General features: G+C 38.3%; 2 protein-coding genes and 1 long non-coding RNA gene across 3 annotated transcripts in view; 2 read left to right on the forward strand and 1 right to left on the reverse strand.

The window, feature by feature from the left end:
* Positions 1-1,647: 1,647 nt before the first annotated feature.
* LOC113470636 lies at positions 1,648-2,658 on the forward strand. The gene is made up of 2 exons (XR_003393614.1): positions 1,648-1,833; positions 2,581-2,658. It is a non-coding gene; the product is annotated as an uncharacterized LOC113470636 (long non-coding RNA).
* Positions 2,659-3,129: 471 nt separating this feature from the next.
* Positions 3,130-3,996, forward strand: LOC103516949. Its single transcript, XM_008481942.2, has 2 exons — positions 3,130-3,377; positions 3,623-3,996. The coding sequence occupies exons 1-2, from the start codon at positions 3,155-3,157 to the stop codon at positions 3,967-3,969; spliced, it is 570 nt and encodes a 189-aa protein (XP_008480164.1). The 5' UTR covers positions 3,130-3,154; the 3' UTR covers positions 3,970-3,996.
* A 10,495-nt stretch (positions 3,997-14,491) lies between these two features.
* LOC103516950 (E3 ubiquitin-protein ligase UBR2-like) overlaps positions 14,492-17,531 on the reverse strand; it is a 10,182-nt gene continuing 7,142 nt past the window's right edge. The window contains exons 5-8 of the mRNA XM_008481943.3: positions 16,605-16,827; positions 15,665-16,084; positions 15,169-15,527; positions 14,492-14,689 (exon numbers count right to left, since the gene is read on the reverse strand). Coding sequence (XP_008480165.1) covers positions 14,492-14,689; positions 15,169-15,527; positions 15,665-16,084; positions 16,605-16,827 — 1,200 coding nt within the window. The remainder of the gene's footprint in view (positions 14,690-15,168; positions 15,528-15,664; positions 16,085-16,604; positions 16,828-17,531) is intronic.

Raw genomic sequence — 17,531 nt, forward strand, 5'->3', positions numbered from 1 at the left:
AATAAAAATAAATAAATAAATAAAAAATAATAAAAAAAGGTTTTTGCAAATATCTGTAGGTTAGCAGGTACCTACCAAAATTACACATTAACAAAAACTTGGGTATTCCAATGAACCTGATTATTATTACCATAAAATGTTTTTCCCATTTTCAGAGCCAAGGATGGTACAGAGCTGCCCAAGGAGATATTCAATGATATCACTCAGTTTCAGAGGAAGCACAAGAAGAGTACCATAGATGTGTGGTGGCTCTATGATGATGGAGGCGAGTAGCACATTGCTTTTTCACTCAAAGAGTAAGAGGTCACATAAAGGGGGGAAAAAGATACCTACAAAACAATCAATCAGTCAGGATCAACATCAATCGGTTGATCAAATCAAGCCAATAGATATTCGTGGTAAAGCAGAGCTTTTTCACAACTTTTGTCGATATTGTAACATTAGTAAGAGCCTCCTTGCCAGCCTAGTTAGCTTGGTTGGTAGTGTGTCTGCATCTGGCTTGTAAGCGCTAGGCCGTGGGTTCGATTCCCGCCCGGGGCCGATGTTATCCTGAATGGATAATGTTCGTTCTCGGAACGGCTAGCTTTCTCCTATCCTGTTTTCCTTTTCTCTTCGATTTTTTATGAATTTCATTTATTAGGTATTTATTTTTCCTAAATTAATCTTTCCTTCAACCGTGGATGCTACTCGCTTCGTATTATGAACATAATATGTACTTACCTCTGTCTCATTTCTCGCGTTTAAGTACTTAAGCATTTCGTACTTTACTTCTCCCAAGTACTTACTTGAGTATTTTGTACTTTATTCCTCCTGTTTCCTTAAAAGCATTTTGTACTTTACTTCTCCCAAGTACTTACTTGAGTATTTTGTACTTTATTCCTCCTGTTTACTTAGAAGCATTTTGTACTTTACTTCTCCCAAGTACTTACTTGAGTATTTTGTACTTTATTCCTCCTGTTTCCTTAGAAGCATTTTGTACTTTATTTCTCCCAAGTACTTACTTGAGTATTTTGTACTTTATTCCTCCTGTTTCCTTAGAAGCATTTTGTACTTTACTTCTCCCAAGTACTTACTTGAGTATTTTGTACTTTATTCCTCCTGTTTACTTGGAAAACCGGTAAATCGTAAACTTTGACGTCACGGCATACGCTCCCGTAGGCGATGACGTCACATCAAATGTCCCGAGCAAAGCTCCCTTGCACCCTTGCAGGCAACGCATTAATGTGTTTGTGCGCATACGTTTCTGCGCATTTCTTTCTGCTCCTCCGCTAGCGTGCTTGCATAGTGGCGCTACCTAGCGGACAAAAATAGCAACTGCGTTAAGTCTGACGTCACAAATCTTTGAACTTTTTCATTATAAAAATTGAATTTTCGAACTTTTACAGTTGTTTTTTCGGAGTTTTGACCTCAGATTTGGATTTTTCCCAACTTTTTACATAGGAATCGACCATTTATTTATAATTTTTACCCATTTGCAACTGCTCCATTCTATGTTGGCACACTATAATAAATATTAATAATAAAAATATCATTTGTCCTCTGAGTCTAAGTCATCAAATCCAAATGTCCAAATACCTATGTATTAGGTACCTTTTTGCAATCTTCTCCCAATATATTTGTCCACAATATTTTGCACTCTTATTCCACAGGTAGTAGCAGCAGTGACTCAGTAACCTCCATCCACACTGCTCCTCATCTAAACTCACACAATTCTCACATAGGAGGAGGAGGAGGAGGAGGAGGAGGTGGAGATAATAAAAATCACAGTAAAATACATCCAGTACCATTTCCTCCTCCAATAGTCAGCAAAAAGTCCAAACAAGACTTGTACAAGTAAGTTATCATGGACTCTCAATGACCTTTGACCACAATCTAAGAGTAAAACCAAATTTAAGTTTTTATTATTATTATTATTATTTTAGGTATTACTTTCTATTTTTTTTTTTTTGCTTGGAGGCTAACGCGTCTGCCTTTAAAGCGCTAGGCTGCGGGTTCAATGCCCGCCCGGGGCGGATTTTTTTTCCTAAACAGAATAATGACCTTTGACCACAATCTAAGAGAAAAACAGAGTTCGTTAAACCCTTTATCCAGCCTAGTTAGCTTGGAGGATGGCGGGTCTGCCTTGTAAGCGCTAGGCCGCGGGTTCGATTCCCAGGGCGGATTTTTTCTAAACAGATTTTAGGTTTGTTCTCGGAACGGCTACTAGCTTGCTCCTACCCTGCTGCTGTAGCAAAATAATAAATTTTGCAATTTAATGTTGCTAGATTTTGGTCTAGCGTGCCTTGGGGTGCGGCACCTGTTGTTGATTTATCCGCATGCTCCTACCCTGTCTTTTTTCTCTCTTTGCTTTCAAGATGATAATACCTACCTTGGCCGTTACAGTTACAATTACCTACTTCTCTTTAAAAAAAAAAAAAAAAAAAAAAAAAAATGTTTTACCAAATATCTGTAGGTTAGCAGGTACCTACCAAAATTACACATTAACAAAAACTTGGGTATTCCATTGAACATGATTATTATTATCCACAATTGTGGACCTTGGGTACGACGAGGATATAATGTTCGTTTTCCCATTTTCAGAGCCAAGGATGGTTCAGAGTTGCCCAAGGAGATATTCAATGATATCACTCAGTTTCAGAGGAAGCACAAGAAGAGTACCATAGATGTGTGGTGGCTCTATGATGATGGAGGTGAGTAGCACATTGCTTTTTCACTCAAAGAGTAAGAGGTCACATAAAGGGGGGAAAAAAGATACCTATAAAACAATCAATCAGTCAGGATCAAAATCAATCAATCGATTGATCAAATCAAGCCAATAGATATTCGTGGTAAAGCAGAGCTTTTTCACAACTTTTGTCGATTTTGTAACATTAGTAAGAGCCTCCTTGCCAGCCTAGTTAGCTTGGATGGTAGCGTGTCTGCATCTGGCTTGTAAGCGCTAGGCCGCGGGTTCGATTCCCGCCCGGGGCCGATGTTATCCTGAATAGATAATGTTCGTTCTCGGAACGGCCGGCTTTCTCCTATCCTGTCTTCCTTTTCTCTTCGATTTTTTTCTGATTTATTTTTTATGAATTTCATTTTTTAGGTATTTATTTTTCCTAAATTAACCTTTCCCCCGAGAAACACAAAGACAGTTCGTTTTACAGACCAACCAATGAATGATCAACTCAGGCATATGCCCAATTATCAACCATTGCCCAATGGTCAGAGCAGAATGACTAATGGTCAACCAAAATACCTCACGATAGTTCAACCTAGAGAACACAACAGCGGACCTGGTAATTTTTCAGAACCTCGTCGCAAGGGCAAACCATTAGGTCCCTGTGAGAAACTTGCATATGAAAATCAAGTCAAACGTATGCTGAACGCAATGAAAGGTAACCAATATTAAAAAGTTAGGTAACTTTTAAGGATACACACAGCACTTGGTAAAACAAACTTAAAATCAAGAGGAATATAAAAACTCAATCTTTTGTTCTAATGTTTTGTGTTGGTTTGGTAAACCAAATGGTTTTGGTTTGGTTTGATGGTGCTTTGGTTTGGTCTTTTGTTTTGGTAAAAATAAATTAATCTTATAAAACAAAAAAGCAAATTGTTATTATTTTCCTCTTTTGATTGAAAGGTAACCATCGCGTAGACTACATGGATGAAACAGGGAGTAGTCAAACCAGCAGTCTAGACCCAACAAACGACCTGATCAGAGCAAGCTGTCTACCCCATGGACTGGGAAGTGGAACGAGCACCAAAAGCAGCCTAGTGACTGAAATGACCAGATCCTGGCTACCCCAAGGAGCCTTAGGACATTCGGTGACGCGAAATATAGACTGTCCGAAAAGTTCAAAACGAAGCGCAAAGTATGTGAACCGAGCTACGCCCTGTGATCGGAATGGTGCTGTGGTGTCCTACGACAATATTGGACTTCTGAAAAACATCATGAACAATATACACACGGAAGCAGGTGCGTGGTAAGTTGAAAGAGAATAAACTTTTTAGGATAGATGATGAAATGAGCACTTACAACAATACGAGCGAGAAACCAGACTTCTTCTGATCTCTTGCTCAAGAACATAATGCCAAAAAAACTGTCAAGTATTGCTCTACTTGAAAAGTGATTTTTGAGTAGTGTGTAGACAGTGGCATTAAAAAAAGAGATTATTTACTGGAAAGTCACCAGTAGGCTAACGCCGGAGGTGTTCTCTACCACCTAACCCTTGGAGCTCCATTATTATGTAATCAAATTCTCAAATAAATGAAAATAAAATTCCATGCCTCGGCTGGGATCGAACCCACGCCCTCCTGTTTACCAGGCGAGCGTCTTGACCACTACGCTACCGAGGCATTTGTGTATAAAAGAAGTAGGCAATTCTTTGTTTATTTGGTCTTCCCTATTAGAAAGAAACCAGAAAGAATTAGGGCTCGGTTAAATTTATTCAATTTGAAATTTAATTAAAAAGATATCTAGAAGATACCTGAGTTAGAATTTTTCAATATTTTTTTTATTTTTCTTTCTTTCTTTATTCAATTTTCTTTTTCTTTTGTTAATTTATCAGTTTGTTATTTTGTTTCTTGTACCTCTTTGTAAATATTGTAAAGTTCTAATAAAGAGTTATATAATAAAGGAATTCTAATTGTGTTAAGCATATTTAAATGCTTGTCACAAACATCGTTCCCTGATTATTTCACCTAGATAAATTTCATGACATGACTTGGACTTGAACCACCAACCTCCAGATCCAAAGTCCAACGCGTTAACAACTGCACCACTGAGGTTGGTCAAATTAGGTAGGTACTAGGTACATAGGTATTGATTTTCTCTAATCACGATCGAATAAACTACGGGCTAAAAAATTCCCGGAGGGACGGACCCAGCTTTTCTTAATCGATTATGGACAGTAAACTAATTCTCTTTCTCTTCCATTTCCAGTTCGAATCTCGGAGAGTGAGCTGGCCGTCCTCAAGGACAAAACCAATCGGCAACTCCGTCTGCGTGAACTCCTCCTGGAGAACTCCCTAGATTCCGACCTCATAGTAATGACACTCCCCATGCCAAGGAAGAACATCGTATCCGCTCCAATCTATATGTCCTGGCTAGAAGCTCTAACGAGGGATATGCCCAACTTTCTACTCGTCCGGGGTAACCAAACCAGCGTACTTACTTTCTATTCCTGAGACTCCTTACTTTCTTTTTATTTCTGAGACTCCTTACTTTGTTATGCCTTACTTACTTTTTATTCCTGATACTCCTTACTTTGATACGCCTTACTTACTTTCTATTCCTCATACTCCTTACTTTCTATTCCTGATCCTCCTTACTTTCTATTCCTGATCCTCCTTACTTACTTCCTATTCCTGAGACTCCTTACTTTGATACGCTTTACTTACTTTCTATTCCTGAGACTCCTTATTTACTTTATATTCCTGATCCTCCTTACTTACTCTTGGTGGTGTTGTTGTCGTCGTTGCTGTTGTTGTTGTTGTTGTTTTGTTTTGTTGTTGGTGTGTTGTTGTTTTATATTCCTGAGACTCCTTACTTACTTTCTATTCCTTTTTTTATGGGTACTTTACTTTGTAGATGAATGCCGACCCTATTTAAGTAGGAAAAGGCCAAGAAGAAGAAGAAGAAGAAGAAGAAGAAGAAGAAGAAGAAGACTTTACTTTGTAGGTACCTAACGACAGTGTCTAAAAAATGTCAACTCCCACCGGGAATCGAACCCGGGAACTTCTAGAGTGGTAAGCCTAATGTGATGTCCATTCAACCGTGGATGCTACTCGCTTCGTATTATGAACATAATATGTAGGTACTTACCTCTGTTTCATTTCTCGCGTTTAAGTACTTAAGCATTTTGTACTTTACTTCTCCCAAGTACTTACTTGAGTATTTTGTACTTTATTCCTCCTGTTTACTTAGAAGCATTTTGTACTTTACTTCTCCCAAGTACTTACTTGAGTATTTTGTACTTTATTCCTCCTGTTTACTTAGAAGCATTTCTGTATTTCATGTTCATATACATTGGGCCATGTATACGACTGTAACCCGATTTTCACTATCCGTTCAGGTCGCACTCCAGTCACAGTACATTCAACAAATGGATCAATCTCCTTTTGTCTCAAATCAAACTGTCTGACTTCCGCCTGCCGCCTCTCCTCCGCTTGCCGCATCTCCTCCGCTTGCCGCCTTTCCTCCGCTTGCCGCCTCTCCTCCTCTTGCCGCCTCTGCCGTTCATCTTCAATTCTCCGCGCCGCTTGCTTCAATTTCGCCTCGAATTCCACGATGACTCCAAAAGCTGCCGTACACATCTCTTCATCCTCCGGCAGGATTGTTAAATGGGTGTTTTTTCCATTTGCCAAGCCTAGGGGTTATCAAACCAGACTGTCACACAGGCAGGAGGTTTGACTTTCTGAGGTAGATTTCATGAGGCATTGACAAACCCGAAAAATTCGCGAAATGTTATGCCATAACTTCGAGCGAAACCACCAACCTCCATATCTGAGTTTACCACCCCAAACACAACACTTTTTTTATTAACTTTTTTTTGCTTGATAAACTCTAATTTATTGAGCACTGTCCAATGTACCATCTTCTCTCAAACACCGAGCGTTCGATTCCCATCTCAGACACATTTTCCATCCAACATTTTCCAACATACCTAATGTTATTTTAACGAAAATAGACAGACTTGTACTTTTTTACTTGACTCAGACACTCGTCCAGTGGCGTAGCGTGGTCTAAATTCAAGTGTAGGGCCTTGTAGGGCTCATGCCCCATTACATCTGCAGAACCCATTAGTAACGACAATTATCGACTTGGAATAACGAGAAAAATAATTATAACCTCCTCTCTCGTCTAATTTCTTTCCTTCTCGTCCTCTATATCCTTATCCTCCTCTCCCTCTTCTCCTCCTTCTTATTCTCCCTCTTCTCCTCCTCCTTCTTCTCTTTCTCCTTCTCCTCCTCCTTGAAGGTAAGTAGAAGAACTTTGGAATAATCTCGTCCGCTCAAAGTTTGTCGAGACATGCCATTAATATTTATGGGCATTAGAGTGAACTTTTGAGTTGTATGGCCGCCATACACGCCATACATACACGCTACGCCACTGCACTCGTCCTTGATTCTATCTATCTCAGGGAGTTAAAATCATCTTGCTCATTCAATTCTAATCAAGAGACCAACCTATCATTTCCAACCATCCATTTTGCTCACATCAAAAAATTGAATATAAACAATAATGTACTTAACTAAGAGTATGTTTCGTTTGTCGAGAAAAAACTTGAGAATTTATCTGCTTGGAGGAGAATGAATGGTTTGAGAGCAGTGGTTCTCAACTTTGGGGTAAACATGCCATTAATATTTATGGGCATTAGAGTGAACTTTTGAGTTGTATGGCCGCCATACACGCCATACATACACGCTACGCCACTGGGGGGGTCCAAGTTTCAGATAGACTGATTACAAGAACTTACAAGTCTGAAAAAAAAGAGGAAATGTACATCACTTACCTACATGATCATAATGATGAGGAAATAATGACATGTAATCCTGAGCTATTCTAAAGAATTTTTATTCACGCAGAGAGAGAGAGAGAGAGAGAGAGAGAGAGAGAGATTGATTGATTGATTGATTGATTAATATTTTCTTCTTTATTTAACAAGATATGGTATATAATAAAATACATCTCCTAAGCTATTAGCTAACTTCTTGGAGATGGGCCTCTCTCCTTAACAATCTTAAATTAACAATATAAACAATACTGTAGGTACCTAAAATCTGAGCATAACAATACAATACATACATAAATGTTCATTCAGAGAAGGTTTTGACCGAATTTGTTTTGCTGACGCGTCCATTACAAATCGAACTTTTGTTGTCTCGCTATTTTTTTTTACAACTGCATGGAAAGGTAAGTAATTGCACGAATCAACCCTGGGTTTCAGGCGGGGATAAAACAAGTTAAGAAAAATGCTAAATTTAAATTTTAATTGAAAATACATAGGAACAGGCCCATTAAAAAATTAAATTATAAAAAGTGAGGATGCAAACACGCATAACCACCTTATTGCAACGCCTAAAATCTGACTCAAATAAAGATAGTAGATGCTCGTCTCAAAGTAGTTTGGGAAGCACTGTTCCAGAAGAGAAGAAAAAGGGAGAAAAAGAGAGCCCGAAGCTAAGGCCCAACTTATTGAGAGAAAGAGAGAGAGAGGGAGTAGAGAGAGAGAGAGAGAGGGAAAAGGACAGAGGGAGGGTGATGAAAAGTTTTTGTTATGAAAGAGATTGGATTGCGCCCCCTCCCCCTTCCCTACCTAGAGGAGAGAAAGAGAGGGGAATCAATACTGAGAACTGTCACAAACAAGCATTCGAAACAGAGAGAGACAGAGATGGAGAGAGAGAGATAGAGAGAAAGAGAGAGGAAGAGAAAAAAAGGTGAGAATGGGAGCCCTTTCACAACCTGATGTGATCTCTTAGCTGCCATAAAAATAAAAAAAAAAGATCTTTTTACCTTTTTTTATTGCCATTTGAGGATTTCCTGCCCCCCTCCTCGCCTTTCTGCACTGAATTAAACGAGAAATAAACTAGTAAAAAAATAGAGAGAAGAAATATGAGTAAAAGAAGAAGAGGAGGAAAAAGATTATGATGAAGAAGAGAAAGGATGAGAAAAAAAACTGGAAAAATGATTGCATGTATGTCACCGTTGACATAAGTGTGACACAGGAGGGAGTTGGGAGAAGTGACACAAGGTGAAAATGTCTGCGTGATGTTCTCTAAACTTTCAATCTTGATCGTCAATAGTGAGGGTGGATCCGTTATGAAATAGAAAATAACCTGCATCAAATTCTAACCACAACTCTCACATGTGCAAATCAAGAATTTCATATTTTCCCGAAAATGGAGATTATGATTTACTTATTTTTGAACCCGTTAGGTTATTCTACGTTGTTTTCAAACCTCAGAATGGTTTTCAGACCAAAGACATGCCAAAACATGGTTTTGAAACTTCGGGTATTTCAGTAACTCCGTATATGTTCGCCTGTAAAAATAACAAAATGAAAGTTACCTCCTATTGGGTTTGGAATTCCGACATGAAAAATGGAGGAACACCTATAGGCAGTAATGCATTTTGGTACATGGAATTCACCATGTTTCTTCAAACTGATATCAAAAAAGATGGGAAACTCGTCAAGTTGTTGAAAACTGAGTAGAAGCTCATTTACTTCCTCTTTAATAAATTATTGAATAAATCTCCATTTTCTTAACTATGTTCAGAGCAATTTTAAAAATATCTTCGTATCTCTTGCTCGAATACGATTGATTGAAGTAATATCGTGCAGCTGTCCGAGTAGTGGCTACCGTCACAATAGGTACAGAGATAAGAATAGGTACGATTATCAGGATTATTAGTGTCAGGAATGTTAGTATTATTGATCAGTAGCTTATTTGTGTACAATCTGCCGCTGCTGGGATTCTGGAAAGGAGACCATATTATAAACTGGTGAATGTGTCACTATTATCCAACCGGACATACTTACCTACATGATGGAGTTGCACTATTACACATCTTTGATTACCTTCCCCTCCCTCTCCCTCCCCTTCTTATCCTCTCTATTTCCCCTCCTTCCATTTACCACCTTTCGTCTTCTCCTTCTCCTTTTTCCAACCTCTTCATGTTCTATTTATTTTTAAATTGTTCTTCTTGTAAAAAATCCTAACTCTTCTATCATTTACACTAGTGTAAAATTAAACATGCCTAAATACCAATAAATAAGGTATCCCAGGGGGTTCCTTCAAATATCAAATTCAATCAGGTAAACTAAATTTGAGCTCAAAATAAGTTTTTCATCACGTCATCAATATTGGAATTGAACACAACAAGAATAACGGAAAAAATTCATTCGCCACATGAATAAGACCACAATAGTTGAAGAACAATTCAATATGTCCCTAGCTCCTCCTCCTCCTCCTCCTCCTCCTCCTCCTCCTCCTTTTACCATCCGTTGAGAAATGGAGAAATTACATTGCCAGGACCACACAGGCAACTCGATTGGGACGGAGAAAAAGGAAAAAAATTCGAGAGAAATAAAAAATAATTCACTCAAGATGGCAGAAGGACGTTCAAATAATGAAGAAATATTTTTTTCAAACTTTCTTCCCTTGGAGACTTTTCCTCTCCCGCACCACTCCCTCTTCTTCTCAGCTATGGGGAATCACCAATAAGGAGAAACACACACAAAATGTATAGGGAACTGGGACGATGAGAATAAATTATAGGTGACTGGAATGTTGCACATTGTTCTCTTAGTATTTTTTTTTTTTTTTTTTTTTTTTTTTTTACAATTCCGCATCAGATAACACGGGCATGGAATTTTTATGTATTTTTTCACATGCCCGGTTCTCTCTCTCTCTCTCTACCCCACCCCTGTCTATGGCAACGGTTTTCCCATTGTATACGTAGGTATAGCATAGGTATCATCTCTAGAAATTAAATTTCTATTTTATTTCCCCAGTTCCCGTATTCTGCATTAGGACAATGTACACTGACACTGTGCAGGCCTGTAACTATGTAAATAGCTACCATTCTATTTAATTATGGCTATCCCAAACGAGATTACCTACAATATTATGGAAAAACTTTGAACTACATGTTTCTGATTCCCCATGACCTCACGTGACGTGAAGGTAGTGTGTTTCTACCTTTATCTGCTTGATGTTTGTTACCAAGTAGATGACTGTGGACCCGGGCATAAAGACTTGATGTATTTATTTTGTCACTCGTCATAACAATAACTAGGTACTTTGAGTATTTATTTTTCCTTTTGTAAATAAACAAGCTTATACATAGGTATTTTACTTTTCTAGAAAACGGAAAGCTTTGTTTTTCTTTTGTATTTTAGTGAAATCCCCACATAGGAGAAGTCAAGTCGTAATACTAGGGGAAAGTTTCCCCTATACTACTAGCTCAAAGCTCTGAGACATGCGTAAAGAGAATTCCCCTTCTTGATTCTGATTTAAGCTCCACCTCTTTCTGAACTTCGAAGTTGTGCTACCAAAGTTAGGTGCCGAGGGTGGGAATCGGGCGGGAACCTTCATGCTAGACAGGTCTTGGAAGCTTGAAAAAACCTTTCGCAATTTTTTTTCTGGCTTAAAAAAAAAAAAAAGAAAAAAAAATCAACCTTCGATAATTACTTAATTTTAACGAAAATTAAAACTCCACAATAATTCTGTAATGAAAATTTCAATTTATTTATAAAATCTAAAATGACAAATTTACATTGTAAAATCTAAAATGTGTTAATTTAGTAAAATACGTAACTTCTACGTTAAAGCATAATCTAACAATGAAAGTGTCTTTGTTTTAAAACTATATTTTTTATTTGCAATATAAGTATTTTTTTTTTTATTAACTTTTTTTTGCTTGATAAACTCTAATTTATTGAGCACTGTCCAATGTACCATCTTCTCTCAAAAACCGAGCGTTCCATTCCCATCTCAGACACATTTTTCCATCCAACATTTTCCAACATACCTAATGTTATTTTAACGAAAATAGACAGACTGTACTTTTTTACTTGACTCAGACACTCGTCCTTGATTCTATGTATCTATCTCAGGGAGTTAAAATCATCTTGCTCATTCAATTCTGTTCAAGAGACCAACCTGTCATTTCCACCCATCCATTTTGCTCACATGAAAAAATTGAATATAAACAATAATGTACTTAACTAAGAGTATGTTTCTACATAGCATAGGTTCACCCCGGTGTATGGCAGATACAAAAAGATGTCTTTTCTTTACTCTGCCAACACCATTCGGCGAAAGCTAAAGCCGCTACAACAACATACTCGTTAGGTTTTGATTGATTTTAAGCCCTGCTTAAACTACAACCTTTCATACCCACCGCCCCTTTGTTCTAGGTATAAGATTTATTAATTATTACCAATTGAATTTATAAGACCTTGTTTAGACTGCGAGAGTAAAGGGACTTTCCAGTCCTATGCTGGTAGTATAAACAAGTTATATTCTATTCTTTTTGAAGCTCACAAAACAAATTCTTCAAAAAACATTCCGTTAGCTTAGAAACAAATTTAACCAGAGAAAGAAAAATGATACAAATTAAAAAAAAAGTTGAAGAAACAATTTGTAACAAAGTACATTGTGAATATAACACTACATGAATAAACAACTTAAGTATAAAACGCGGGAGATTATATGAGGGTGTTGGATTAGATTTGTGGATCCATAATAGATTGCAAATCTAATATACGTAATAGATTGTAAATCTAATGCATACTAGATTTACAACTATATTTTGAATGGTTAAGAAGCGAATAGGACCTAACTTAAACTTGTTTTCGTTTTAGTCCATATTTTAAATTTGTTTGTTTGTATTTTGCTATACCTACATTGTCATGTATTTGTATTTTGCCATATTTTGTTATCTTTGAGAATTGGGATTTTGAAACAAAAGAGGGTTTAATCAAAATAACTAGATTACCTAGGTATTTTTGAAAACTAAATCAGATAGAAGTTGGTTAATGATTTTTTCGCTGATTGCTACATGTGAACACCTCAAAATTTCAAAATGACGGGTTTGCTTCTAATCTAAACCATTCAAAATATTCAAATGAAGGATGGTAGGTACTACTATTATTTTCAAATTCTCAAACAAATCAAAACACGTTGACAAAATTCCATACCTAGACTGGTATTGAACCCACAACCCTCCTGGTCACCAAGCAATTACCAGGAACCAAATTTGAATGACATCTTTCAAAACATTATTCTCAGAAATTAGCTCTTCTAGCCAACCACGAATCATTGGACTGTGAAACCAAGCATAAAACGAGCTTATAATATTGTAAACTCGTTAATTCGCACTCTCTTGTACCTAAACTAGATAGGGTAAGTGCTACAATTTTGGAATACCACTGGTTCGATAGCAGTCTTTAAGCCCTTTCTTTTGATGAAATTGGATCTTGAAAAAGTTCGTCCAGTTCAGACTTATGTGGCGTAGACCCACAGGTGGGCCAATAAATGGTACGTTTTTTAGGTGGGCGAATAAATGGTACACTTACCCTATATAAAGTTACTTAAAATAGGTTAAATTCTTTTCCAAGACCTTTCTAAGCGAGGATTGAGTCACAAAATTCCTCAATAAAGCCGGCCTAATAGTTAAAGTTAGCCTACTTTCTGTGTTGGAAATACTTTGCTAGTTTACAGCAACCTCCGTGGCCAAGTGGGTATCACACTAGGCTTGCACGCAGGAGGTCCGGGATCGATTTCCGGCGGTGCCTAGGTTTTTTTCAGCTCTGTGCTTGGAATTCGGGTTGCACTCAGCCTCGTGAGGACAATTGAGTAGCTACTTTAATCGAGTAGCATCCAGTGGCGGCGTTACAAGTCGAAGAGACGAGTGATAATAAATATGATGATTGAGTAAATGAAAGACTTGTAATACTGTGATACCCACAAAGTTGTGAGAAAGCTCTCTGCTTTATAACAAAGATACCATGATTTGATTTGATTTTTTTTTTTTTATTTGATATTTGATAATTTGCTAGTTTACTATTGCTGAAATAATTCAGTATATTTTTGGGGGTACGGCACCTGTTCTTGACTAATCCGCATCCCACCCAGGTAGGTACTACTATTGAAAGATTTTTATTCCAAACAAATTACTTCGTTTTTCAAAGTTTTTAATTCAAACATCATACAACCTTCATATGGTTTTTCTCCTTCAATCAATGAAAGACATACTCGTTGGTCTGGTCTGGCTAGCGCTAGGAAAGACATGGTCTGGCTAGGGTACGTTAAACAGAGAGTAGACTAGCGTCTGGCTGTGGGACTATAAACAGGGAGGAGACAACAAAACTTCTGAACTGTATGTAGCGTTTGATCTAACCGTACTAAAGTCATAGCGTATGTACCAGATTTAATGGAAACCCTATTTGATGGAGGACTTGAAAGTCCGACAGAACTGAAAATCCTACATGGCTTCTTGAAGACATGTCCAACAAAACTGGAGGTTCAATTCCTCACTAAATATACGTATGAATTTATGGTATTTTGGGTGCATTTTTACTTTACCCTAATCAAAAGTGACCCAAATCAACCCGAGATAATTGAAGACCAGCAAATGATGACCTTAATTAAAACAAGCTTTAGATATTTCATCCCAAAAGATCCAAAATTTACTCACATAAGTACAAAAGTCGTCTTTGAATAAGTTGAAAGCCACTTTGAATCAAATTTGGTTCAATTTTTAAACCAAATTTGGTTTAGTTTTTCAAACTTTTAATGGCGCATCTTCTTTTCTCTTTGATCACATTGGGTGAGGGTAAAATAAAATGACTTCCTTGAAAGACAAAACTATCCTAACACCTAGTTTCACAGTCTGTTGACTACTGGATATTAAAATGAGCTGAATTATTTCATAATAATAAGCGCTTATTTATACTGCTCGAATAAGACTAAAGAGTCTTTTCACCCCAGTTTCAAACTACTATTGCAGCTCCGTTTGACAGCAGTAGCTCTGCGAGCATAGCATATCCCCGCATATTAAACACAGGGCGGGGTTCCTGGAATCTTCCCGGTCACTGTTTGGACAGGTGAATAGGGAGACGGTATTGATGAGTTCACTATAGTCGTCAGGTAGGTTGATGAGTCTGTTGATCTCCAGAGGTTTCCTGTCTTGAGGAACCTGCGAAAGAAAATTGGTAATAATAATAACAGTGCTTATTTAACCACCGAGGTAGGTATTCCATACCTCGGCTGGGATTGAACCCACGCCCTCCTGTTTACCAGGCGAGCGCCTTGACCACTACACCACCGAGGTTTTAAAGAATATCCTGGTTACATAACCTGCACGACTCGACTGTTCATGGCAAGAACTCTTCAGAAAAGCAATAAAGTTCGCCTGACACTGGTGATTGCCAACCTCCGCCCTAGAGAGGGCACATGAAGATTTTTTTCTTTATTTTTTAATGTTAGTTTTTGAACGAACAAAAAAGTTCCTAGTTGTAACTCTACTACTTAGCAATTGATTTGTCCCTCTCTGTCTGCAATAAGGACTCGAACGCTGTCCGTTTTTGATAAAATTTGGTAAAAATCGATTTTTCTTTTTCAAAATCGATTGGGCCTTTAAAGAAAACTTCCAGTAACATCACTGGGGGCACTCACCTTAACCTTGAGCTTCTCATTGGACTTCCACTTCTTCATCAACTTGATAACACCGGGTTTATCCAGCAGCCCCGCACAACTCGTGGGCAGGCCCAAATACGAGCACATATTCGCATACGTATCCCCACCCACCGTCTCCAAGCTCCCTGGTGCCGGTACGTCCGTGAGGAAGTGGTAGAATATCACACAGCATCTCAGAAACGGAGAGCATTGCGTTTGCAGCCATTTCCAATAGGAGGACGTGTTGGTGATGTCCCGGTCTAGAAGGATTTTCACGATTTGTTTCAAACAGGCCGTGTCTTCGCTTTCACCATCTGTGTCTGTAGGTTCTGTAGTCTCTTCCATGCAATCCTCCTCGTCATACTTTACAGTAAGTATAATCTGAGCCAGGTTAGCAATCAGGATAAGCGTCAGGGATTGCAACTCCAGCTGTGTGCCTAACGGGATAGGCGTGCAATCCTCGGAGTAGAATATACTAGGCAAGGTGATAGTCAACCATACTTTACAGTAAGTATAATCTGAGCCAGGTTAGCAATCAGGATAAGCGTCAGGGATTGCAACTCCAGCTGTGTGCCTAACGGGATGGGCGTGCAATCCTCGGAGTAGAATATACTAGGCAAAGTGATAGTCAATGGGACGAGCACACTCAGACAGTCCCAGTCTATCAGACAGGTGTCTTCAGTCCCACTGTCCAAGATGAGGGACAGCAGTTTGATGGCGTGCGAATTGACGACTTGTTCCTTCACGGAGATAGCGCTAAGGACGGCAGCCACGCGAACTAGACCGGACAGACAGTCTTGCTGGCGGGAGGAGAATTCGCCTAGGAGAGGTTTGTCTTGGTCGCGTAGTTGCCACTCGAGGGAGCGGATGGTGTAGGCGCAAGACTTCCATGTCATTAGAGGTACTCTAGGATCACCTGTAAGGAAGAGAAATCCTTATGTAGAAAGGAGTCGCGCTTAAGCCACGGGTTGCAGTCCAGGGTTCCGGGTTCGATTCTTTAAAAAAACCTTTCACCGTACTGGGAAACGGCTAGTTAAATCCCAAGTTCCATAATATAATAATGTCATTGTGCTAATGTAACTAATATAAAGTCTACCACTTATGAGACCCAAAAGATACCTATAAATCTTAAAATTTAAGGAAGGTATTTGTTTATAAAATTTACACTTATTCTGTACCAAATACATAAGATCTTAATTAGACTGCGGGAGTAAAGGGACTTTTCAGTCTCATTCTGGCAGTATAAGCAGGGTATATTCTATTCTATAAAATTCATAATGAGACTCTTTATTGGTTATAATAATGTACAAATAAAACACCCCTTCCAGGTTTTCATGTCCTAAGTATAATGTACAAATACAATAATTACAAACAAAGGGGCGAAATTACTGCCAGAGGCAATCACTATCATTCAACCCTGAACCATTCAAACTTACCCTGGTGCGGGTTAAGGTCCAGCCCTATCGTATAGGTCGCCTGGGAAAACAGATTCACCATATCCAGTATCGAGGTGGACAGGAGGCCCTTATTTTCCACCGCGAGTCCCCCGGCCGCTCCACTAGTGGATGGCGTAGGCTCAGCACTCTCTGACGGCACGGTCTCCATAGCTGCCACATCCGAGAGGAACTCTACCGAGGCTAAGAACCGAGGTAGTACCACCTGATAAAAAATGAAAATATTACATTGATGGTGGATTTCACCAATGACTAACCAATTTCAATCGTCCAAAAAGGAGCTTTTAATAATCCAAAAAAGGAGTTTTTAATGATACAAACAGGAGTTTTTAAAAACTCCTCTTTTTGGATCACTAAAAACTCCTTGTTAGATCATTAAAAACTCCTTGTTGGATCATTAAAAACTCCTTGTTAGATCATTAAAAACTCCTTGTTGGATCATTAAAAACTCTTATTTGGATAGTTAAAAGCTCCTTTTTGGATGATTAAAAATTCCCCCATTAGTTAACTCTCTCATTAAGTCATTGGTGAAACTCACCATCAAACTGAAGTATTTAATTAAAAACTGAATTAAAGGCAAATTGCATCAAAACTTTGTTGGTTGTTGGTAACATAAACAATATTTGATAGCCTTCAAAATGTATGAAATACCTATTACTATTCCTTTTATTGCATCTACCTAGCCAGCCTAGTTACCTTGGTTAGTAGCGCGTCTGCCTTGTATGCGCTAGACCGCGGGGTTGATTCCAGCCCGGGGCGAATTTTGATAATGTTCGTTCTCTGAACGATAAGACCTTGGCAGTTAGAGCTGTTTGATCTGTTCATGAATTTTTATTTAAAATATATCTGAGTATTTTGTTGAAAAAAAAAAAAAAAAAAAAAAAAAAAAAAAAAAAAAACCCTCTCTCG

This window comes from Diaphorina citri, unplaced genomic scaffold (assembly GCF_000475195.1).
Source record: "Diaphorina citri unplaced genomic scaffold, Diaci psyllid genome assembly version 1.1 scaffold1708, whole genome shotgun sequence".
Taxonomy (NCBI): Eukaryota; Metazoa; Arthropoda; class Insecta; order Hemiptera; family Psyllidae; genus Diaphorina; species Diaphorina citri.

Bases quoted from the DNA above. Each gene is read 5' to 3' on its own strand.
- LOC103516949 (XM_008481942.2), top strand. From the start codon at position 3,155: ATGAATGATCAACTCAGGCATATGCCCAATTATCAACCATTGCCCAAT. The intron at 3,378-3,622 runs GTAACCAATATT...TTTGATTGAAAG, and splicing joins TATGCTGAACGCAATGAAAG to GTAACCATCGCGTAGACTAC.